Source organism: Thalassophryne amazonica, chromosome 20 (genome assembly GCF_902500255.1).
Source record: "Thalassophryne amazonica chromosome 20, fThaAma1.1, whole genome shotgun sequence".
NCBI classification, from domain to species: Eukaryota; Metazoa; Chordata; class Actinopteri; order Batrachoidiformes; family Batrachoididae; genus Thalassophryne; species Thalassophryne amazonica.
In genome coordinates this window covers 47,100,178-47,126,452 of record NC_047122.1, presented here as the reverse complement: position 1 = coordinate 47,126,452, position 26,275 = coordinate 47,100,178, and the positions used below count along the sequence as shown (strand labels likewise).

Here is a 26,275-nt window from a genome sequence, read left to right as displayed (position 1 = left end):
TTTATGGACATAGATCACCAAAGGGTGACGATTCTTTTTTTGATAAACATTCATGTCACACTGAATGGGTTAATCAACATAATTGCTTTACAGTATGACCTATTTGTATTTTGTCATTAAGGATTTATTCATGAACTGTTGTTAAAATAAGACTATGTAGAGTTTTGTATTTTACTTGTTAAATTTTGTGGGGGGTTTGTTTATCAAGTTTCTGATGCAGCAATATGTGTAATCTGAATTTCCTTCGAATATTTTTTTAGTCTGTACTGTTGATATTCTAGATGTTTAGCTATAAATTTTATAGTTTTAATTTTATTGATAAATGTTAACAGTTGAATACATGCACACAAAATAAAGTTAATTAGAATCTCACCTCAAACTGAACATCAAGCAATCACAATAAGCAGTGTAATATGTAGAGAAATACTCTCTTCCATTCACATGCACACATGCTGTACATGTAGGAAGGGAGCAAAAAACACCTGTGGTCATGGTGGTTGGTTAAATGAATAAGATTTAGATGAGTAAGGCAGTTGTCGTCCACCAACGATGAGGAAGGACTTCTTTTTTTTTCTTTTTTTTTTAATAGGAATGTGCTGACATTTGAATTTCTGTCCACCAGAGGTGGGACGAAGTCACTAGCAAGTCATTCTGAAGTCATAATAACCACCAATTGTTTGGAAGCTGACTTGAGTCTTGAGACTTGCCAATTCATGACTTGAGAATGACTTGACAGTGACTTCGTCCCACCTCTACTGTCCACCCATTGATGTTAAAAGAATGAGCTTATTCTTTTAAATCTTTGTTTCCGGTAGAGGCTCAAAGTGAACAGCATCCAGTATAAAGAACTGGCTGATCTTTCAGGGAAAGAAGGTATGTAGTCTGTAATAAAACATTTTTTTTATTCTCCTGTATATGTTACATGAAAGTCGGTCATTGTAGAGGTTTGTTTTACATGGTTTTAAGCAAATATGGTCTTTGTGCTCAGCTGTAAAAAGAGTGAAAGAAATGATGAGACAGCAGACAGACCAGCAGGATGTGCCATCTACCATCTCTGATCATGGAGCAGAGACAATGAGATGGCATATGCCATCAGCCAGTCCATGTGATGGTCCTATAGAACATGGCAAGTTCTCATTTCACCTCTGACTATAGTAATTGAATGTATCCAAAGCAACAGCAGATGAATTATTAATGATGTGTTTGAGTGAAGCAACACATCTTGATAGAAGTAACCAACCAGGAGGATGTCAATGAGCTCCAGAGACAACCTTTTTTTCCCCCCCCTCAAACTTAGTTTAATCCAAGAGCAGAATTCCTCTGACAATCAACCTACTGATTAATCTTACTTTTTTAAACAGAAATGGAGTCAAACTCCAACGAGGACAACTCCATGACTAAATGCGCAGAACCAGGAGAGCCGATTACGAGTGAGCCTCACTCGCGTTCAGCTTCAAATGGAATTTCTGCAGAATGCATCACGACTCCAAGTATTCAGGATGTGAGCATAAGAGGTGTGTATCATTACATGTTCTTACTAACACTAGGTAATAGTACCCAAAGGCATGAAGACCGTAACGGTTACTGCAACCTGACTTTTGACCCTGTCTTTCAGCCAAGTGATTGACTGTTGGCTGAGCTGACATCTGGAGTTTTGGGGTTAACATTCATTGACATACCGAGTTTGGTAGAAATCTGCAAAAGGACCTTGTTGACCAACAAACAGATGGACAGACAGGAATTTGACCTCAGTGATTGACCTTTGACAAACGTAACCTTGCTGGTTAGTTCTGGAATCCACCCCTGTATGTGTGCAACATTTGGTGCAAATCTGACTGAAAAAGGGACCTTTTTTTGTTTACCTTGACCAATTGATTAACCTTTGGTGAATTTGATGTCACCCGGGCAGTTCCAAAACCCACCTACTTATGTGTGCCACGTTTGGTGGACACTGCAGAGTTAAATCATAATTTGTATTCTTTATTGCCATTGTAACAAGTACATTGAAAGGTAAGGTGCAAGCCTTTCAGTGCAAATATAAACCAAACACAGACTTAAAAGGTCTGGTGTAATAACATAAAATATAACAGAATGACAAAGGTATTCAAAGCACAAATTAAAAAAAAATTAAAGTTATGAAGCAGCAAAAGACAGATTCTGTGTGTAAAGAGAAAAGTGTGTACAAAACTGTGGATATTTCGGTGGCAGTGGATATTGCAAAATTTTGACCTTTTATTTTGTCCAAACAAACCCTTTAAAGGCAGTTCTAGCTTTGACTGTCATGTACTGTCAGGAAAGATGACTTTAAGCTTGCTCTCATCTTGTTTTCATCTTGGAGTATAATACGTGCCATGGGATTAATATACATGATGATGAATTAAACTGCACAGTTTTTGGTACCTTCTAGGAGTAAGTGAGGTCATGCTGGACTTTTCCATTGCAAATGGGGAGGTCCACGGAATGAACTCGGTGGTGAAGACGAGGGAATATATCTAAAAATGATTCTAACATGACAAGTATGATCAAATGAAGTAGTAATGTGTTAAAATTAAGAGTTGATTAGAAGATGTTGTTGGGTATTTTCTCCTCCAAACATTCTTAAAACCTTGATAAGACAAACAGAGTCAAGAAACACCAGTGAGACAGAAAGTCAAATTAATCTCGCGCGGAGTGCAGTCAGGCTGTACACCAAGGCTACACTAAAGTCTGGCCTGCTCTCCCGCTCTTTTTATTAGAGAAGCCCTCACCACATAAAAAAAACTTGTCCTAAGGGTGGGGGGGAGCGACGCAAGACAAGTTTCTTCCCGTAACATAAACACATACGTCAATAAGTGCAGCTGTAAGGAAAAACAGTTTCTTTCTTTTACTCTTATCGTCGAAGGTCAGCACATCCCGTTCGTCTGTTGCAGTTATCAGCTGTTCTGCATCTGCCTGGAGTGTCCTGTTCTTCACACTAAGTATCACATCACAACAGTCAAAACAACCTCCAGTTCTTTTACTCCCAGTTCAGCCTGACCCCATCATGCTTCACTCCCAGTCGTTAGCGGCTACACAACAAAGTTGTATAATAATAATAAGTACATCCAGCTCTTCATTCCCAGTTCAGATTGACCCCAGCATGCTAAAACAAGGTTGAATAACAAGCACAGGGTTACGTTAAGACAGGTGCCAAACAGCACAACACCGTTTTCATGGGAAAGAAGACAAAGGTACAAATGTTTAACAGTGATAACATATATACAAAATCTTTAACATTCCCCTCCTGTTTATCGCCTGTTAAACATATAGTAGGCATCACCCAACTTAGCATTTCTTTTTGAGATTTTCACTAAGAGGTTCATCATGGTATGTTCTATAGGCTTACACCCCAGAGGTGATGTCATCATTGTCACCATCATCGGTGTCTGGGTCATCATACTTCCATTGGTCTGGGTACAGGTCATGAGAGTCATCGTCCTCCTCGTCGTCGTCTTTCCCCAGGAGTGGATATGATGCTGGACCCCCTCCTGGTCCTGGACTTAGTGCTGTAGTTATCATTCTATTTACAAGGCCTCGGAGACATGGAATACAACAACATCCACACAATGTTAGAATTGCAGCAAATATAGACACTAATAGTGAAGAAATCAAAGACCTCCATTTTCCCATCCCTTCCAGCCACCAATCCCAGCCTTCGGTGTTTACTCCACTGTGCTCTTTCGTCTTCCTGTTCAACGTCCTCAGCCCGTCGATGGCTTGAGTGAGACTGCCATCTGCAGCTGTGTTGTTGGGAATGAATGTGCAGCATTGTTCTCCGAACATGGCACAAACACCTCCTTTCTCTGCCAACAACATATCCAGAGCAATACGATTCTGGAAGGCCATAAGGGACGTGGCTTCTAACTGTGAATGGACAGCCTTAAATCCTTCCTCAGTCCAATTTCCTAATTTCTGTACATTGTAGTGGATGTAGTTTATTCTGTCCACGTTTTTATTAATGGAACACCACCAACAGATGGAAGATTCGAATCCAGCTGCTATTTGATCAACCAGTTTATACTCGTCAGGCACTCCTCTGGGGACTCCTATTGCATCAATATATGTTGGATTTCCCACTCCTTTCCAATCTCTTTTTACTCTATGTCTGGCTATGCCTTTCTGCCAGTCTTCAGGAATAAGAGAGGCTGCATATGTCGTAACGTCTTCAGGGGTCATGGGTATAGCTTTAACTGGTAACAATAATGATATTAATGCACAATAACCTGACACATTTCGTGGCAGTCTGTCAAAGATTCTGTTATCACCACACCACCACCATACGTCACTCCTACCGACAGGTTTGAATGCGGGAGTACTATGGACCACATCCCTACACCAGGCAGTGTGGTTTAAGCTACCCAAAGTCTTACTTGTCCCTGTCAAGTTTACACATGTATGGTTAGCATGCCCAACTTTGCTTGAAAATAAAGGTTTAATCTTAGTCAATTTGGTCAATGGATAGATCTTGTCCCACTTAGAACAATTGTTGTTTGCTGCAATGTATGTCTGTGTCATTACAGTCAGCAGACAGTCTTTGGGTAATGCTGCCGGTATTACCTGTAATATAGGTCTGGGTCCCATACATACAATACAGTCCTTCTTTGCAGCTAGTCCTGCTTGTTCTGCCATTAGAAGCCAATTGTTATTTTGTCCACTAATTCCTGTAGTTACTAGGAACCAGTCATCTGCCTTCATGTCTTTTGTGCCTTGTACGGACATCCCCTTTGCTTGTATGGACACCCCCTTTGACGTACTTAATTCTGTCAATATTGGTTGCTGTACTCTATCTGTTTCACAGAGGAAAAAATGGAAATACGGATCTTTTCCTGGTTTGTATACCCAAAGGAGGAACAACCAACAGTCTCCCTTTATATCAGGTGGGAATATGGTTCCTTTTTCTGTGGTATTCACCACTATAAACAGCTTATCTGTTTGATACATTTTGAGAATTTGACTCTGGTACTTAGCCCACTCGGTTTGTGCCCATCTTGGTGTCCATCTACTCCATTCATCGGCTACCAACGTTTCCCATCTCTTATCTTGTTGATCATTGGTCATATACCATGAGAAACTATTTCCGTAATTAGTCCCTCTGTCACCATCCCATGTTCCATGGGTAAGAGCACTATATGGTACAGAGATGACCACAGAAGCATTTCTAGGAATGCAGGCTTGTACACCAAATCGGTACGCATTGTTCCTATCACAACTATGTACTGTGGCATTTATTATTGGACTGGGGTCTTCGTTACTTCTTTTTGGTCTCTGCAATCTGCGGAGGTGATCCTTATTATCATGTCCCGTGCTTATGGCTTTTAATAATAAGCCCAATCCGAAAAAGAAAAGTAGCATAACAAGGACTGTCCATGGGGTCCAGAAACCCTCGTTCTTTTTGTTTTTTTCTTTCGCCATTTCTGCACACTACAGCACACCTATGTTCAGAACAGTGGCTTCTTAATGTCTTCTGCTAGTTTTCGTGTCTAACCTGGATCTTAACACCAAGCTCACACACTATTACTAGTCTTGTCCTACTGTTCTTACTGTTTGTCTGTGTCTGCAGAAATGACTTTCTTACAGTGAGTTAAATGAATCCATGTACTTCTTTCCCCAATTTTCAAGGCTGTGGGTGTTGTGAGTAGTACTTGATGGGGCCCTTCCCATTTAGGTGAATGCCAGTGTTTTCTCTTGATGCTTCTTATCAACACCCAGTCTCCAGGTACCACTTTAGGGTCCTCCTGTGGAGAAATGGGATCATCAGTGTTTGAAGCTCTCCCTCGTTGTCTTTCTAACATCTTTCTCATGTAATCTGCCAAATTGGCTTCCTCAGGTACATCCCAAATTTGCCCATAATATGGCAATCGATATTTTCTGCCAAACAATGTTTCATACGGTGTCAACCCCATGGTACTAGTTATGTTTATATACATTTTTACCAAATCTACACAATGTGTCCATGGTCTGCCTGTTTCCTCCATTGTCTTTCTAAGTCTGTTTTTTTTAAGCACAATGATTTTTGAGATTAACCTGTAGCGCTTCTCCTACGTATTGCACTATTGTATTAACAAAATGCGCTCCATTGTCCGAATAGACTGTTTCTGGTATTCCAAATCGTGGAATGATGTCTTTGCATAATGCTTTAGCCACTGTAAGTGCATCTGCATGTTTTGTAGGGAACAATTCTACCCATTTTGAGAAGGCATCAATTATGACTAAACAAAATTCCTTCCCTTCATGTTTACTCAGCTGTATATAATCCATATGAATCACTTGAAAGGGATATTGTGGTGTTGGAAATTTGCCTCTTTGGGGTCTCAAATTGCCTTGTGAGTTGTGTTTTGCACATATCATGCATGCTCTACAATGCTGTTTTGCATATGCGTCGAACCCATAAAGACAAAAAATAGATTGCAATTGCGATATCATACCCCCTGATGAGACATGCGTCACGCCATGGCTCATGATAGCCGCCCATTTAAACATATTTTTTGGCAATATGGGTTTCTTTTGTGGTCATAAGTACAAATCATTTGCATATGTAGCTCCTCTATTTAACCACATTCGTTTTTCTCTTTCAGTTGCCTGCTGTTGCATGTCAGCAAGCAGTGTATGACCTAAGTGCAAATCTGGAGTGGTTTCCTGTACAACAAAAATAGAAGGAGCTGCTGCTGCCTCTTTTGCTGCTCTGTCAGCAAAATCATTTCCTTTCGAAACACTGTCAGAGCCTTTAGTGTGAGCCGCACATTTGCATATAGCAATTTGTTTAGGCAATTTCACAGCTTTCAGTAGTGCAGTCAGGAGAGTGGCATGAGTCACTGGCTTTCCAGATGATGTCACCATTCCACGCTCTTCCCACAGTTTTGCAAACACATGCACTGTGCTGAAAGCGTACTGGCTGTCTGTATAGATTGTGACAGCCGTACCTTTAAACAGATAGCAAGCTGCAGGTAAAGCAACTAATTCAGCTGCTTGTGCTGAAAATGACGATGGCAATGAAGCCGAATCCAATACTTCTGAATTTGTGACAACAGCATATCCAGATTGTGTTTGTCCATAAGCATTTTTAGTGGAAGAACCATCCACATACACAATTGTACTGTGTGGGATGGGTGTGTCCTGGAGGTCTGGGCGTGCTTTCGTACAGACTGTAGCTACATCAAGACAATTGTGCGGCTCACCATCCTCAGGTAAAGGTATCAATGTGGAGGGATTCAATGTTGTACAGCGCTCCACCGTAAGGTGTGGTTGTGATAATAGCAAGGACATGCACGAAAGATGTCTTGCTGGGGACAAAAGGCTCATGTTTGTCTGCAACAGAAGTGCAGAAGCTGCATGTGGAACTTTCAATGTCAGCTGATGGAATAGAACAACATTGCTGCTACTTTGAACAGCCATAGAGGCTGCAATAACAGCCTGTACACATGGTGGTAGAGCACTTGCCACTGCATCCAATTTAGATGAGTAGTAGGCAACTGGCCTTAATTTTGAGCCATACACTTGTACCAAAACACTAGTCATGAACTTATTCTTACAATCAACTGTTTGAATGAATGGTTTACTATAATCTGGTAGTGCCAAAACTGTGGATGACACTAATGTTTGTTTTACTTTTACAAAAGCTTCCTCAGCTTCTTTGTTCCATTCCAACACGGTTGACATTGAAATATCATCTTTGTACATCAAATCAGAAAGTGGACTAGTCAATTCTGCATAGCAGGGAATCCATGCCCTGCAGTAATTAGTCAGTCCAAGAAATGACATCATCTGCTTTTTAGTTTGTGGTTTTGGAGCGTGCAAAATTGCTTCCTTCCTGTCAGACAGGATCGTGCGCCCAGTGGCTGATAATTCATGTCCTAAATATTTTACTTTATCCCTACACAACTGAACTTTGTTTCTACTCACTTTGTGGCCATTATCAAATAAGAAACATAATAATGCTACTGTGTCAGTTATGCAGTTTTCTCGTGTGTCAGAGGCAATCAAAATGTCATCAACATACACTAATAGTTGGCTATCTGCCGGTGGAACGAAATTGGCTAAACATGCTGACATGACTTGAGAATAAATAGTTGGACTCTCTGCGTAACCCTGCGGTAATCTGGTAAATGTTCATACACTGGTGTTCCTGGCAATATGCCACTATGGACTCTAAATACATTCTCAAATCTGCATCTAAACTCTGTCCATGGCTCTCCTTCTTTCTGTGTTGTCCTGGTAATTTCAGTATAATTTATCTTTGGTCCTAACACACCTTTTGCACGTGTAATCATAGCTTCCACTCTTGTTTTCAAGACTAGATCATCATGTGTCAGTGGTACGCCTTGTTGGTCTGCAGGACTCCAGTCTCCGCGTATCTGACTCCATTTAGGGCCACATGCTTTCATCCACACCTGTTGGACTTCAGGTCCATTAAGGTGGTAAGAATTTCTAATGTTTTCTATATCCTGCATAAATCCCTCGATATCGACACGTGGCGATGGCATTATGTCGACTGCTGCTTTGATATCATCAGCATTCCATGTCCGATATACGAGCATGGTTGATCGCTGTCCTGCTGTTCCTGCACGAGGATTTGGTACTTCTATCATAGGATAGGCATCTCCCTGGTCACTGTGTTCCACCATGGGAGGGGCTGTAGGCACTTTCGCTTGACTGCGTGTTTGTGGTTTTTCTGTTTTTTCACTTTTTACCTTAGGTTTTACTGCCAAATCATACTGTGGTGGCGGCACATCGTCATCCTCTGGTAGAGGAGGATATAAAGGTGTTGTTGTCGCCGACGATTCAGCCGGCGGTGGTTGTTGAGGCTGTTCTGGTTCTCTGTGCTGAATTATCACATCTTCTTCTGCCTTACCTACAGCTTTCTTTTTCCTTGCTTTCTCTAATCGTCGCTTCTCTGCTTCCTTCCATCTGTTCTCTGCTTCCTCCTCCCAAAATGCCACTAAATCGGCCCCTACTTTCTGCATCTTTTTCTCATCACCTTTATGTTCCTGTTCTAACTCCTTCTTTAGCTTCTGTATACTGATCAGGTTCAGTCGTCCGTCAAAGTCATGTTTATTTATCCAGGTCTCCAATTTCTTTGTTGCTTTTGGATTTTTTGCTTCCATAAATTTCCAGTCGTCAGTTGATAAATTTTCCTTATTTTTAGACGTCTTACCCCCCATTTTTATTATCCCTTGTTATAATTTGGACTTCAGACGGGGGCACACCTAGGGTGTTCTAAATCTGAAGTTTTCACTTCTTTGGACGGGACAATTAATTTGCCGTCGTGTGGTTGATTCCTTTCACCTCCCCGTAGGAAGCGGAATCACTTGCCTCTGCTTCCACACACACGGTTGTCACTAACGTTGTCCAAAGTATTACACTTTCACACAGTTATTCTATTTACACTTACACAAAACACTATTTACACATAGAAACACTTTTAATAATCGTACGCGCATTCTTAGGCCAGGGGAGCTCGCCCTCCCGTGGAATTTAACTAATGTCCTGCATTAGGGGACTCCACCGTCCCTGCGAGATTTAACTGCCTTTTTACAGTGCACGTATTTCTACCCGGGATTCCCCTTACGTATTAAAACAGAGGAGTCCGTACCCTCCTTCGGAATTTAACTACGTGCGTCCCTCGCAACCGTAGAGGAGTCCGCCCTCCTTACAGAGTTTAACTGTGTTTCATTAACAGACGATTCTGTATCATCGCTTACGGAGTTTAACTGTTTTATGTGATCTGATCACCACTCACTCAGTACTGTTACAAAGAAATTCTACTCACTGACTCGACCTCCTGCCTGTCTTCTTCGGGAAAATCTCGTCAACCAGACGATGCCAACGGTGGTCGACAATTGCAGACACGATCAATCGATCGGACCTTGGCCAAGGATTTACGTCTGGACTTGGCGACCCCCGCCGGACACCTCCGGTGTTGTTGAGATCCCGGACGAGCCCCCAGTCAATGTTGGGTATTTTCTCCTCCAAACATTCTTAAAACCTTGATAAGACAAACAGAGTCAAGAAACACCAGTGAGACAGAAAGTCAAATTAATCTCGCGCGGAGTGCAGTCAGGCTGTACACCAAGGCTACACTAAAGTCTGGCCTGCTCTCCCGCTCTTTTTATTAGAGAAGCCCTCACCACATAAAAAAAACTTGTCCTAAGGGTGGGGGGGAGCGACGCAAGACAAGTTTCTTCCCGTAACATAAACACATACGTCAATAAGTGCAGCTGTAAGGAAAAACAGTTTCTTTCTTTTACTCTTATCGTCGAAGGTCAGCACATCCCGTTCGTCTGTTGCAGTTATCAGCTGTTCTGCATCTGCCTGGAGTGTCCTGTTCTTCACACTAAGCATCACATCACAACAGTCAAAACAACCTCCAGTTCTTTTACTCCCAGTTCAGCCTGACCCCATCATGCTTCACTCCCAGTCGTTAGCGGCTACACAACAAAGTTGTATAATAATAATAAGTACATCCAGCTCTTCATTCCCAGTTCAGATTGACCCCAGCATGCTAAAACAAGGTTGAATAACAAGCACAGGGTTACGTTAAGACAGGTGCCAAACAGCACAACACCGTTTTCATGGGAAAGAAGACAAAGGTACAAATGTTTAACAGTGATAACATATATACAAAATCTTTAACAGATGTATTTTACGAATAAGTGAAATGAATGATTATATGAGTTGTTTTTCATAGAGTGCAGAGTCAGAGAAAAAGAGGGAGTGAAGAAGATGTCGCAAGTGGGGCAAGAAAAACTGATGTGAAACAATTGACCAAATGATTAAGATGTTGGTAAAATATGAAATGAATAATAAGGAATGAGAATGTTTGTATATGATCATATGAATTGTTTTTATGTGAAAGAGAGTTGTAATGAAATGATTGATTTAAAAGAATGAATTCTCAGAAAAGCTGAAGTGTTAACAGAAAAGAGGAACTTGAGAAATAAGTTACTGGTAGGGGCTGCGGAGATTTCCAGTAAAGCAGAAGGAGAAGGGAGGATGTTTTGAGTCAAAAGTGTCCCCATGGTAGCCAAGATCATCTGAGGACGACTGGAGTCAGGAACATATATAACTTGTTGAAACACCAGAAATCGGGGTTATTCTTCCAGGGAGAGGTGCTGTTGCCACTACTCCCCTGCTACGAGGAGATCACAAGACTTGACCATTTTGTGAGCATCAATTGGAATCGTGGAGTGAGAGGATTGGAGCCGTGCAGAGTCATTTGAGAGATATTACAACGCCCACTCAGGCCGTCCAGTTACGGAGTAGCAGAACGATGGAGGATAACCACTGGCCTTAAGTCTGAGTGGGAAATGTTCAACGATTTCTCTCAAGGAATATCACAGCATACCAGAATGGATTAGATCAACTTGTGGTTGATTGAAGATGGAATAATATCTTTTTTGGATTAACTTTGCTGAAGGATCACAATATCGCACAAGGATCGTGGTCAGCCAACGACTAATAGCTGATGAAGAGGAAATCAAGTTCATCGAGCTGGGGACCTTAACCTCGAAAACCTTCCTCCCTCACTCCCAGGAAAATTTGTTAAGAAATCAATCCAGTCCCAGTCAAAGCAAGATCAGTCAGAATTATTGTATTATATATATATAAAAAAAAAAAAATAATAAATCTCAGCCAATCATTATTTTAATTATATTTGTATTACTGTTGTGAAATCATCACCATATAACCCATGATGAATATGTTATCGGCCCTTGCAAAACCTGCAATAAAACTCCAAGCATGCAGTCAAAGTGTTAAGGCTCGGACATTGGATTATTGATGCTTCTTAAGGTGTGAAAGTTAAGTATATTGGGTGCACAACATCAAAGTGCTCTAAAAGGTTAGTCTGGTTTTCAGTAAAAATAACACATCCTGGGGACTCGCTGTACGAGTCACTAAATTTAAAATCTAGCAACATTCCAAGAGCCCTGATCCATAAGAGGAGAGCTGCCGTTAACGGGCGTGGCCGGTTCATATCCTGGTTCCTGAGGAGGCTATTCAACCGGGGTGCGAGACCAGCTTCAGCGGGGTGGACGTCCGGATGGAGGCAGTGAGCAGCTAGACGAATCTCCTCGACACCAGCTTAAATAGCCTTTGTGTAGCCTTGCCGGGTAATACCCGTGGAGACACGAAGGTCGGACCCCAGAGACGGAGAGCTGGTTTTACACAACCACACTCAGCGGAGGGTGAGCGTGTGCCATGTATCTAGGTAGTGGGATCGGACACGTGGTGCCCGAACAGGGACCAGACAAAGTGTAGTCGGGTCCGAGGAAGAATCCTGGCCAAAGGAGAGTCTTTGCCATTGGGCAGGTGGAAAGCCCCTGAATAGATCACCGTAGAGGACAGTGTTGTGGAGAGTGTCGGCTGATGGCTTGTATAGGTCCAGTAACGGCTTGAAACATATCTGTACTCCAGAGGCGACCACCAGAACGACGAAGTAAAGGAAACAGGAGTAATTATCCCAGGGAGCTGGGATCGGGGACGAGAAGCAGACGGGGATAGCCTGCTGGATTGTCATTAAACGACGAGGAAGGGAAGCAGGCAAGGGAGCCTGCTGGATCGGATCGTCAAGAAAGCAGGTATGAGAGTATACCGTGCAAAATGGTGATCTACAAGAGAGAATAGGATCATCACCCCGTGAGGTTCCTGAGGGGAGAAGCGGGAAAAGGAGCAGCTGATCTGGAATTAACCTCTGGAATTAGCGCTGAATAGCCAAGTAGTCTGTCACTCATCCCTGACTCAAGGCGCCAAGCAGTGAAAATATGGCTGAAGGAGAGCCAGGACCCGTAGCAAACCCTGAATCCGAACATGAAGGGAAAAAAGAAGTGGATTTCCGGCCACACAGATTGGTATTGTATGGACGAGGATATGATACTTGGGCAGAAACAGTTCAGAAATATGTCATAGATCACAGTGTGGAAACTGATGAATGTTTCAAAGAAGACATGACAGGAATTATACACACATTAGGGATATACTATCCAGGTAAGCATAAGGAGGGGCAGATCCTGGCCGTTTTGAAGAGCCCACCAGTCCCAAAGGACAAGATGGGGACCAGAGAGTGGCTTGTATGGTGGTGTAAACGTCTCGGAGAAGAGTGGAAAAGAGGACAAATCACCACCTTAATAAGCCCCGAGAAAATTGGGCCAAAACAGTCGGCGACAAAGAAGTTGCAGAAGGAGAGGCAACTCCCTATGGAGCCATACGACTGGACTATGTACACCGATGGGTCGAAGAAGGGTACAGACAATATAGCTTATTGGGGCTATATTCTGAAGTATCAAGATAGAGAGAAATATCGTCAAAAAGGTCGAACGCCAGGGAGTGCCCAAGCTGGAGAAGTTACAGCAATACTGGAAGGAATCTTGGAGATTTCCAAGAGGAGAGTAAAAAGGGCTAAAGTGGTTACAGACAGTCATTACTGCGCACAAGCCCTGAAAGAGGACTTATCCATTTGGGAAGAAAACGGATTCGAGGGAGCTAAGGGGAAGCCTGTAGCTCATATGGATTTGTGGAGGAAAATAGCCGAGTTGAGGCTAACAATGGACTTAGATGTGGTACATCAGAAGGCCCATGTAAAAGAAGGAGCACATTGGAGCGGGAACGAAGAAGTGGACCGCTATGTGCAGCTGAGAAAAGTCGTCGTTGTCGGGATCGAGAAGTGGGAACAGACACCCAAGGGAAGGGTAGTTCCAAAAGAGTCCGTGAAAGCGATGGTGCTGGCCGTACATGAAGCGCTTGGCCATGCAGGTACCATTCCCACACGGAAGGAGCTGGAGAAGCTGCAACTTTGGATTCCGAGAAACCAAGTCTGGCGAGTCCTCAAAGACTGTGAAGTATGTGGTCGATACAATGCAGGACGACGAGGACAAAGGGTGGATGGTTTCACCATAAAAAGTACTGTTCCATGGGGATCAGTATGCATGGATGTTGCCGGGCCCATGGGGGTGAACGGTAAGAAAGGAGAAAAGTATCTGTTGGTGCTTGTAGACTCTATGTCGGGCTATGTGACTGTTAAGCCTGTGAGAAAAGCCAACGGCAGCAGTGTGATTAACATGTTGGATCAAGTGTGTTCAAATCTGGGGATACCTAGCGAGCTGAGAACGGACAATGGGACACATTTCCGTAATGCTCAGGTCGACCAGTGGTGCCAGGAAAATGGAGTAATGAGAATTTACTCGCCCCCATACACCCCTCAAGCAAATGGAGTTGTGGAAAGGGCTATTGGACTGGTGAAAAACTGGATTGGGAAGAATGCTAACACGAGGGAATGGAGTACTAAGGCCCTGGAAATTGGACAGGCCCTGAATGACCGCCATCGTGCCGGCAGGCCCACCCCTTCGCAAGAACTGAACCAACGCCCATTTTCAACACCGGAAGTGGGGCAGAGTCAGACTAAAAGGGACGGAGAACCAGAACCAAAGATCCCATTTAAGGTTGGGCAGAGGGTGTGGGTGAGAGCTCAAGATCACCTAACCAACACTGCTGTTAAACCTAAGTATGAGACCACAGATACAGTAGTGAAGATACTGGACAGCAACACAGTAGAATTGAAGAAGAAGGGAATTCAAGGAGTAGAGCAGCTGAAGCCAACTCCTAACTAGACGAAACCAGGAGCTAAACATGGCCAAAAACACCCAAGATCTTTCACCCTTCGTCAGAGTGGCCACTGTCAATGGGGTGGTTGCCTTAAGAAGAACAAAAACTGACCTCTGGGCAGGCAGAGCCCTGAGGAAACTATATCATGCAAAGAAAGGATTTTTATCTTGTGAAAAGGAGATATTACAATGGAAAAAAGTTGAGAATCACTGTGTGATTTGCCGCGAAGAAGTACCGCTGACGGTCCAATGGTCGGGACCTGGGATTAGAAAACCCCCAATTCCAAGTGGGGCAAAACATGAGTTCAAGCAAATACTTCACAAGCCAGTGAAGGTTTTGGATGCACTTGTATGTGGGATATGCCAACTAACCCAGTTGCCAAGAATGGTCTTTTACACCCAGTGGGAGATACGTGGAGACGATGTGGATATGCAGGTGTGCTCATGCTATTGGAATGGACATGCGATCGAGTATTGCCTGGTGTGTAAAGCAAAAACTCATATGGGAAGAATTCTGCATGTGGCAAGAGCAGAAGGATGGCAAGTGAGAAGGTTTTTGGACCCCCTGAGGACCTTTCACACCGATGAAGCCTGTTGGGCTAATCCTGCAGCAACAGTTGCACTTGATCAAGCTGAAGGGAATCAAGGCAGCGGTGACGTGAGTCCAACGGCACCAAGTGTCTATTTGATGTTGGAAACAACTAGAGCAGGAGGAGGTAACCAAGCTGCAGGAGGTGGTGAGCGGAAGCCGTCTTTGTTGCATAAAGCTAGTTGTTGCATAAAGTTGGTCCCATGATCCAGAGTATGGGCAAACTTATGACCCTCCAATAGACACAGTGCAAATTCCACTGGTGTTCAGAGTGTATAGAGATCTGGAGCGACCCGGATATACAGACATGATGGGAGGACTGACAGATGAACAGCAAAAAGCCCAAGAAGAAGGATGGATTGGCCCTTGGGAATTGACAACTTGGGCCAAATTGATAGAAGAAGTTCTAAAAAACCCAGAAATTCCACTGGAAGATGCAGAAAAGGTGCCACAAGAAAAAGGGGGCAGAGAAACCCTCATGCATTATTTTACCACTGGACTAGACGCCTGGGGAAATAAAGCAGCAAAACCGAAGAAGAAGTCAGCCGAGTACCACGTGACACCCGAAGAATGGGTGAGAAAGAGGAGGATACAATCTTTGGGGGGAGTGGCTAGCAGAGCAGACACTCCTAGTAGGCCGGACCAAACACTTAGGGTGCGGCTCACAGTGCTGGTGGTGTTGGTCCCCTATGTGGGGGTTTACTCTGTCGGGGCACATGTTGACCTCCTGGAGGAACAGCGGCAGTCGTTACACCAACCGACTCAAGGTGAGGAAAAATCAGGAAAGCCTCAGAGTCGCTGGATGCTTCCCTCCATTTTCCGCGGGATAAGGAAGAAGTAAAAAGAGCGGCTGTTTGCAAAATGTCGCAAGGACCAGATGTAAATAGAGTACCCATTATTAATAATCGAGGAAGATTTGGACCCTATATACAATGTGGCATTGGTGCTGAGAAACTATACTTAAATTGGCCAGAAAAAGATTTTGATGAAGAAGATTGGGAACTAGCATCTAATGGATTTATGTCTCAAATTATGAATATAAAAGAGATGCCGACTTAACAGAGACAACAGGACAAAAATTACTTGCGGAACGAGTGCTTAGTGTGGAAAGTCTGCGGCATTGGTACATAATAGGACGCCGAAAACTACCCCAATCGGTTCCAAGATGTCCAGACACCTACTCTTGGATCATTAGTGATCGATCTCTGCCCCCCTTCTCGGCATGTCTTTTTCCTGGTTCTTTCCCTCAGCCCCAACCAGTCTCAGCAGAAGACTGCCCCTCCCTGAGCCTGGTTCTGCTGGAGGTTTCTTCCTGTTAAAAGGGAGTTTTTCCTTCCCACTGTGGCCAAGTGCTTGCTCATAGGGGGTCGTTTTGACCGTTGGGGTTTTTCATAATTATTGTATGGCCTTGCCTTGCAATATGGAGCGCCTTGGGGCAACTGTTTGTTGTGATTTGGCGTTATATAAGAAAAAAGTTGATTGATTGATTGAACTCAAAGACCTGAGATTCACATTGAGATTGGGGATTAATTACGTTGAGCCACTCCAAGGAGTCTATGTTGAAATATACCTTAACCAATGCTTGATCTGGACAACAAGCCCCAACATGCGACGTCGATTGAACAGACGACTGCAAGATCCAAGATATCCCGTATTAGATAACCAGACATTAAATTTGAGAGTTATCGATCAACCCCTGGCCTGTATGACCTGCCTACCCCCAACCATACCACCAATTTTTGTAAATCAAGACTTCTTCTACCTGTACAGAAGAGGAGTCTGGAACTGTAGTCAAGCAAGGAAAATTCAGCTTCAAATTGAACCCAAGGATCAAGAAGACAAGCCTATAGTTCCCCTTTATCTAGCCCTATCACAAACCAGGTATTCTGGACACCAGTTTTGGCAGCATTGGCAAGATCTATGGAACTATGTACCCCCACATCAAGTACAGAGGATCCCTGAGGGACCCCTCCCTAAACCTGACAGAATAATTGTTACGATGTGGAAGTGGGCGTGGAAAGGAATGGATTCAGAACTTAAGCACCCATCTCCCATCTACACTCATCTCTTTAAGAGACGACTATTCCCTATGGTGGTGCATCTTGGCAGAAAGAGAAGGAGACCGATGGCAGAGTGATAACTCACTCTGAATCATGCTGCGGACCTTCAAACTGGATGAAAATAATGTAAATAGTCTACGATCCGGGCCTGGAGGACTCGCACCATACTTGGAATTACCCTACAAGAAAATATGTTTAAGCTGGCCACAAAAGGATTACAAAGAAAAGGGATGGTTGCTGGGAACAGGAGGATACTTTGTAGATAATGACTCATATAAAAGAACTGCTGACCTTGCAGAGCCTGGAATATACACTCCTCTGGAAGCTATCGTGAACAAAGTTGGACAACACTGGAATTGCCCTGGGGTTGGATGGAAGTTTTACCCAATTCCCCGATGTCCAGACTTATACCCCTGCATCTTGAACATAGTGTATGTACAGAGAAGGGGCTACAGATTTAAAATAAGGTGGGGACCTAATTATGTTGATCCATTACAGGGAATGTATGTGGATATTTGGCTTGGATCTTTCCAGATCTGGACCAGTAGTCCCTATATGTTTAAAAGACTTCAACTACAAGAGGCACGTTCAACTTTTTATTTGATTGAGAACCAAACTTTGCCAATATGCACGACAGTACAGTACCTTGACATCGAGAGAGGCGGAAGTCTCCCGCCTATTAGTGGATGGCGAACCAGAGTACTAGTGGGGCTTTGGCAACCCCCAAAGGCTATACTGATACGACTTGGCATAAAGTCGGGAAGAGGACTATTTCGGAGATCAACTCCTCTGTACTCTGTGATGGCGCAGTATGTCTACAGTGGAACGGCATATTGGGACGCCTATGAGGATATCTTGCACCTACGTAGAGAATTGAATCCTGCATCTTCACAGTGTTTCTACACACCCCAGGGACCACCGCCTGAAATGAAGGAGGTGACAGTCGTCACTTGGAAATGGGCGTGGCGAGGACTAGATATTAGACTTCCATGGCCATCTCCCTTGTTAATCACCCTTCTTCAGCAACGAGCATCAAGCGTCTCTGTTGGGAGCACGAGACAAACAACAGCACCTAAGATCATCTATCTCCGAGATGGGAGAACCACGGGAATACAGCGTGATCACCACGCAACCTCAAAGAACCAACGAAAGACCAAGAGAAAGAGAATTTGGCATAGAAATGCCACTACTGCAACAACAAAAGATGGAGCTGCTGCCACCAGTACCGAGTGAATTCTACTACGAAAATGTTGGAATAAAGCAGCAGCAACAAAGCCAGCCGTGGAAGAAAAAGTGCCTCCAATGTTGGAGTTGGATGGCCAGACTTACAGCATTATTAGTCCGCGTTGCTGTACTTCTAGCTATCCTGTACCACTATGGTAGTACGCCCTGGACCTTAACCCATATCAGGGTCCAGTACGCAACAACTAAAACTTTCCAACAGACATGTTGGGGAGTTGAATCAAGAAACATCTATATGATATGGGACCAGAATTCTACAGAGAAATGGGCAAAGATGAAGAACCTAACCCAGCAGATGCAAAAGAATAAGTGGCTGCAATACTTGAACGACAGTGGGGAATTTCCAACCGTCACCACCAATCACAGCCTGACCACCGGAGCAGACATCCTTCAAAACCTACAAGTGAGGGAGCAAGAGATTATCGTGGCAACCATCTTACGGGTAAAACAAAGAGAGCGAAGAGAAGTAGGCTGCACTTGGATAAGACCTGAACCTGGCGAACCAGCCTGGTATTGCTCATGGGGATGCAGAGTACTGCTGGGCTATCGAGCAGGATATTGGGAAAAAGAAGCTGTTTTTCCAGCATCACCAAGACATGATGTTTGCAGAATGATAATGCCTACCTGGAAACATTGGGGTAATTATAACCTCACCTGTGACAACACCCGCAGCAGAGTGCTGAAAGTGGATACTACATCTACAATAGTCCCTCCATTGAACAATGCTACCGACATAGGAACAGGAATACCATATTCCAAACCAACCACCATCTCACCAGCAGCATTGGTGGGATCCACAAAGATATCACCAACACAGGAAAAAACCAAACCACTCCCTACATCACCAACACAAGATAACCAGCAAGTATTAGAACCAAAAGTTAAAAGTATTGATAACGTGGTTAAAAATAGATGGAAGAAGATTCATGATTATTGTGTAAAAGAAAAAGTGGCAAAATTAGATAGATGTTATTGGAATCGACCTATTGGATGTAAATCTCAAAATTACATGGTGCTTGCACCATTCCGTGGGTCTGGAGTGTTCCACTGATACATTTTGAGGGGAATTTTCCGAAGGGATACACGTGGACTGGTCATAGTTTGCGGGGTCCACATAAAGCAAAATTCTATGTGCAAAAACTACCAAAGCCTGATGAGCTAAGGTCAGTACCTCAGGAAGATTTTAACAAAATTGATCGATGCGTGGCGAATAGAATCTATGGAAGCTTACATGAGACAGAATACCATAATAATTTGGCTGAAGGTTCTGGTAAATCCCCCCGATGTCCCATAGACCAAATTAAGACAGGGAATTGGATAAGATGTGTATATAACTGTACAAAGTTGTTACAGGTTCCAACCATTAAGGGGACCCTTCAAGCATGGCAGGAAGGAGTTAGACGTAGTAAGGACGTCACCTGGTGGGGAATGGAGAAATATGAAGTTGAAGATTGGGTATTCCCCTGTTTAGATCAAAGTGATAATTATTGGGTTAAATATCAATACATCGCCACGGTTTACTCCAGAGACAGAGCTACTTGGTCCAGTGTACTCTGGAGACCAAACCCTTATGTTACGCCACGGCCCTGGAAAATGATTTGTAATAGACGTAATACCACATGCACGATAAGCCTTGCCCGCCAAAATTGTAGAAATGTTCCCGGCTGGGAAGAATATTGTGACGCTTACTATGACGGCGAGTACGACACTTACGGCCATCAAACAGTTTGGGAGAAGAACAGTGCAGGCGAATGGATAAGAGGTTTTCCACCCAACGTTGGATGTGCCAAGGCTGTCAAAAAGGAAGCAGGTCCTAGGCCACATAGTGCCATTTGTTGGTGATGCTTTGATAATGCTTGAGGAAGGATACGCCTTCAAGAAGAGTCTATGTGAAGGACGAGAAATTGTCGGTTACGAATGGTTGGGACCCAATCAGATTTACAATAATGGTACATGTGAATCGCCTGCAGAACATTGGTTGAGCTGTGGAAAAGGAAGAGGTCGGCATGAATGTTCTTGGTGGGAAAGAACGCAAATAGTAGCTGGAGGAATAATCACCACTTTCGCTGCAGAGACCGGAGAAGTCATTAAAGAAGGTCTCGAAGTAGTGACTGGTTGGATTGGACATTTGTTTGGATATCTATCTGTTAATCATAATAGGACTTATTATTGCTGCAGTGATTGGATATGTTTTGTTAAAAGGAAGTTTCGCAGCCGCCCTGCGCTTGTGTGGGAGGAGCACACAACGCAGTGATATGGAGCCCCTCCTCCGTTAGGGGAGGAGCGATGAAGCCTACAAAGCCTGACGCCGAGACACGCCCTGTTCATTCTGCCTTGGGGGAGTGAAGGAAGAAGAAGCATCTACATAACAGCATACCAACTTAAGGAGATAAGTAAAAAGAACAAGAGAGCACAATGTCCAACAATACTGGCGGCATAAATGACACCATCTTCAAAGTGAGTAGAGTGGAGTTTATTGCACTACTGTTAATATGGCTGCTATACTGCTGTGTCGGCCGTTGGGACTTACGACAACCACTGCGAATAGTAACGCTACTACATGGATGTGTCAGATTGGCGATCATCAATCTGCACTATGGTCAGAGTGACCTAGGGTTGTCTTTATTCATCACTCACGTCCTCGGTCGCTTTACTCTCCAGTTTGACTGTTGGGGAATATGGCAGTACACATCAATTACAATTTGGATGGTGATAGATATGACAGCAATCTTTTACGCCCCAGCAGTGATAGCTGACATTGTGTGTGAAGCTGTGATGGCCCTGACCCTATTGGCGTACATAGCTATGTTAACTGGAGCCGTACAACGCAAGAAACCCTGGCTCTACAAACTTGGACTTATCATAATTTGGGCCTTAGGATGGGGAATATTATCAGCTTTATACTGGCTGTCCATGGTTAGTCAACTACTCCTGCTGTTATGGTTTACGACCTATGATGCTTGCTTCCCGCGTACAGCTCCTTCAGCTACAGCGGGAATGGTAACGTCATCACAGTCCCACTCTCCTACGGTGATCATGAGGCGTCTCTGGCGTACATCTGAATAATCCCGACGAACACTTTTGCTTGCTTGCAATATAATAGTTAAAAGACTAATGTTTCCTCTTACACTATAGGGGGATATAAGATGTATTCATTGTCAAGCCACCCTGGAACTTCTTCTGGGAGATAACACCGACTCTGTGGTGCCCGACGTGGTATAGCAACAACTTCGCTGTTCAAGTGGCACGAGGAATAATGGGACGGAAGGATACATCTTTTCTGCCCCAGCTACCATCAGATGCATACATAAAAATTGAGATCGAGGCAGACATGATCTGGCATTCTCTCTTGAGTGATCAAATACGATCTGACACTATAGTGTCTCCAGAAGGATATATGTATTGCCCCGTGTTTACCAAAATGTGGATGTATCCTACGGGAATAAGATTCTCCACAGCTCATCTTGCTGATGGCCGGATCGTGGCCATTGGTCCTTCATTACCACCAGTTCCACGTTCATCTCCACAGCGCACTGCTGAGGTTGGGGTGCAAACCGAGGATATGAACTGGTGTTTGGATGCCCTCACGCAGGTGTTCCTGGATGAACACCTTCAACAGCCCGAGCCTGAGGATATTCACGCTGAAGCTTCACCTCAAACGAAGGATACATCACCACGGCCATCTACACCAATTACATCGTGTTATACACCCGTCACCCCCACTTCACCATGTGCACCATCGTTCCCTGATGGATTATCATCTCAGGAATATGAGGCAACTCTGTCTCCATTGGGATTACCATCACAATCACCACTACTGGATGAACAGCCTTCTGACGGCGACAGCAATCTACAGATGGGCGGAGAGGAGTACGTGGTGCTGGATGAGTGTCGTTCAACTCCAGCTCCTCCTGTTCTGTCTCCAATGGTGGATGAAAAAGAAGTGCTCACCCTTCACCCTGTCGACGATGACGAGGATGTTTTTATGGAGGTATAGAGAGATCGGCAGAGCTTCAAGTCATGGAGGGGGTGTCAAGAAAGATGACTTTAAGCTTGCTTTCGGCTTGTTTTCATCTTGGAATATAATACGAGCCATGGAATTAATATACATGCTATTGGATTAAACTGCACAGTGTTTGGTACCTTACAGAAGTAAGTGAGGTCATACCGGATTTTTCCATTACAAATGGGGAGGCCCACGGAATGAACTCAGTGGTGAAGACGATGGAATATGTCTAAGAATGATTCTAACATGACAAGTATGATTAAATGAAGTATTAATGTGTTAAAATTAAGAGTTGATTAGAAAAAGTATGTTACAAATAAGTGAAATTAATGATTATATGAGTTGTTTTTCATAAAGAGTGCAGAGTCAGAGGAAAAGAGGAAGTGAAGAAGTTGTTTTTCATAAAGAGTGCAGAGTCAGAGAGAAAGAGGAAGTGAAGAAGATGTCGCAAGCAGGGCAAGAAAAGCTGATGATAAACAACTGATCAAATGATTAAGATGTTGGTAAAATATGAAATGAATAATAAGGAATGAAAATGTTTGTATATGATCATATGAATTGTTTTTATGTGAAAGAGAGTTGTAATGAAATGATTGATTGATTCTGGTGGTTGGTTCTCACTGCCGTATTGTATCACTTCCTGTTCCGGAGCACAGCGGTGTTTTGCTGTATCTGTTAGCTGTTTAATCTGCGCAGTTAGATTGATCTAGTTATCTAGATAACGATTTGTTTCACAGTGTAATCTTCACGTGCCTTAACTAAAGCACTCCTTCTGCTGAATCACCTCTAAATTATTTACACATTATTCACTTTGCGTGTTTTTAGTAATCCGCTAGCTTAGCGCAGCTACTAGCTCTTAGCCGATTTAGCATGGCGGCTTCTCCTGTCTCTCCCGCACTTTTCTGCTCTGGGTGTGAAATGTTTAGTTATTCCTCGGCCTCCTTTAGCAGTAACGGTACTTGTAATAAGTGTAGCTTATTCGTAGCTTTGGAGGCCAGGCTGGGCGAATTGGAGACTCGGCTCCGCACCGTGGAAAAGGTAGCTTAGCCGCCGTTAGTTCCCCTCTGGCAGATCCCGAGCAGCCGGGAAAGCAGGCCGACTGGGTGACTGTGAGGAGGAAGCGTAGTTCTAAACAGAAGCCCCGTGTACACCGCCAACCTGTTCACATTTCTAACCGTTTTTCCCCACTCGGCGACACACCCGCCGAGGATCAAACTCTGGTTATTGGCGACTCTGTTTTGAGAAATGTGAAGTTACCGACACCAGCAACCATAGTCAATTGTCTTCCGGGGGCCAGAGCAGGCGACATTGAAGGAAATTTGAAACTGCTGGCTAAGGCTAAGCGTAAATTTGGTAAGATTGTAATTCACGTCGGCAGTAATGACACCCGGTTACGCCAATCGGAGGTCACTAAAATTAACATTGAATCGGTGTGTAACTTTGCAAAAACAATGTCGGACTCTGTAGTTTTCTCTGGGCCCCTCCCCAATCGGACCGGGAGTGACATGTTTAGCCGCATGTTCTCCTTGAATTGCTGGCTGTCTGAGTGGTGTCCAAAAAATGAGGTGGGCTTCATAGATAATTGGCAAAGCTTCTGGGGAAAACCTGGTCTTGTTAGGAGAGACGGCATCCATCCCACTTTGGATGGAGCAGCTCTCATTTCTAGAAATCTGGCCAATTTTCTTAAATCCTCCAAACCGTGACTATCCAGGGTTGGGACTAGGAAGCAGAGTTGTAGTCTTACACACCTCTCTGCAGCTTCTCTCCCCCTGCCATCCCCTCATTACCCCATCCCTGTAGAGACAGTGCCTGCTCCCAGACCACCAATAACCAGCAAAAATCTATTTAAGCATAAAAATTCAAAAAGAAAAAATAATATAGCACCTTCAATTGCACCACAGACTAAAACAGTGAAATGTGGTCTATTAAACATTAGGTCTCTCTCTTCTAAGTCCCTGTTGGTAAATGATATAATAATTGATCAACATATTGATTTATTCTGCCTTACAGAAACCTGGTTACAGCAGGATGAATATGTTAGTTTAAATGAGTCAACACCCCCGAGTCACACTAACTGTCAGAATGCTCGTAGCACGGGCCGAGGCGGAGGATTAGCAGCAATCTTCCATTCCTGCTTATTAATTAATCAAAAACCCAGACAGAGCTTTAATTCATTTGAAAGCTTGACTCTTAGTCTTGTCCATCCAAATTGGAAGTCCCAAAAACCAGTTTTATTTGTTATTATCTATCGTCCACCTGATCGTTACTGTGAGTTTCTCTGAATTTTCAGAGCTTTTGTCTGACTTAGTGCTTAACTCAGATAAGATAATTATAGTGGGCGATTTTAACATCCACACAGATGCTGAGAATGACAGCCTCAACACTGCATTTAATCTATTATTAGACTCTATTGGCTTTGCTCAAAATGTAAATGAGTCCACCCACCACTTTAATCATATCTTAGATCTTGTTCTGACTTATGGTATGGAAATAGAAGACTTAACAGTATTCCCTGAAAACTCCCTTCTGTCTGATCATTTCTTAATAACATTTACATTTACTCTGATGGACTACCCAGCAGTGGGGAATAAGTTTCATTACACTAGAAGTCTTTCAGAAAGCGCTGTAACTAGGTTTAAGGATATGATTCCTTCTTTATGTTCTCTAATGCCATATACCAACACAGTGCAGAGTAGCTACCTAAACTCTGTACGTGAGATAGAGTATCTCGTCAATAGTTTTACATCCTCATTGAAGACAACTTTGGATGCTGTAGCTCCTCTGAAAAGAGAGCTTTAAATCAGAAGTGCCTGACTTCGTGGTATAACTCACAAACTCATAGCTTAAAGCAGATAACCCGTAAGTTGGAGAGGAAGTGGCGTCTCACTAATTTAGAAGATCTTCACTTAGCCTGGAAAAAGAGTCTGTTGCTCTATAAAAAAGCCCTCCGTAAAGCTAGGACATCTTTCTACTCATCACTAATTGAAGAAAATAAGAACAACCCCAGGTTTCTTTTCAGCACTGTAGCCAGGCTGACAAAGAGTCAGAGCTCTATTGAGCTGAGTATTCCATTAACTTTAACTAGTAATGACTTCATGACTTTCTTTGCTAACAAAATTTTAACTATTAGAGAAAAAATTACTCATAACCATCCCAAAGACGTATCGTTATCTTTGGCTGCTTTCAGTGATGCCGGTATTTGGTTAGACTCTTACTCTCCGATTGTCCTGTCTGAGTTATTTTCATTAGTTATTTCATCCAAACCATCAACATGTTTATTAGACCCCATTCCTACCAGGCTGCTCAAGGAAGCCCTACCATTATTTAATGCTTCGATCTTAAATATGATCAATCTATCTTTGTTAGTTGGCTATGTACCACAGGCTTTTAAGGTGGCAGTAATTAAACCATTACTTAAAAAGCCATCACTTGACCCAGCTATCTTAGCTAATTATAGGCCAATCTCCAACCTTCCTTTTCTCTCAAAAATTCTTGAAAGGGTAGTTGTAAAACAGCTAACTGATCATCTGCAGAGGAATGGTCTATTTGAAGAGTTTCAGTCAGGTTTTAGAATTCATCATAGTACAGAAACAGCATTATTGAAGGTTACAAATGATCTTCTTATGGCCTCGGACAGTGGACTCATCTCTGTGCTTGTTCTGTTAGACCTCAGTGCTGCTTTTGATACTGTTGACCATAAAATTTTATTACAGAGATTAGAGCATGCCATAGGTATTAAAGGCACTGCGCTGCGGTGGTTTGAATC

The 26,275-nt window shown here is 43.3% G+C and overlaps 1 protein-coding gene across 2 annotated transcripts in view; it reads left to right on the top strand.

Moving 5' to 3' along the window:
- The window catches only part of LOC117501876, a 120,487-nt gene that overhangs the window by 79,698 nt on the left and 14,514 nt on the right, over nucleotides 1-26,275 (top strand). For both annotated transcript variants that reach the window (XM_034160843.1, XM_034160842.1), the window contains exons 36-38: nucleotides 816-873; nucleotides 989-1,126; nucleotides 1,362-1,514. In XM_034160843.1, the coding sequence (XP_034016734.1) occupies nucleotides 816-873; nucleotides 989-1,126; nucleotides 1,362-1,514 (349 nt within the window). The remainder of the gene's footprint in view (nucleotides 1-815; nucleotides 874-988; nucleotides 1,127-1,361; nucleotides 1,515-26,275) is intronic.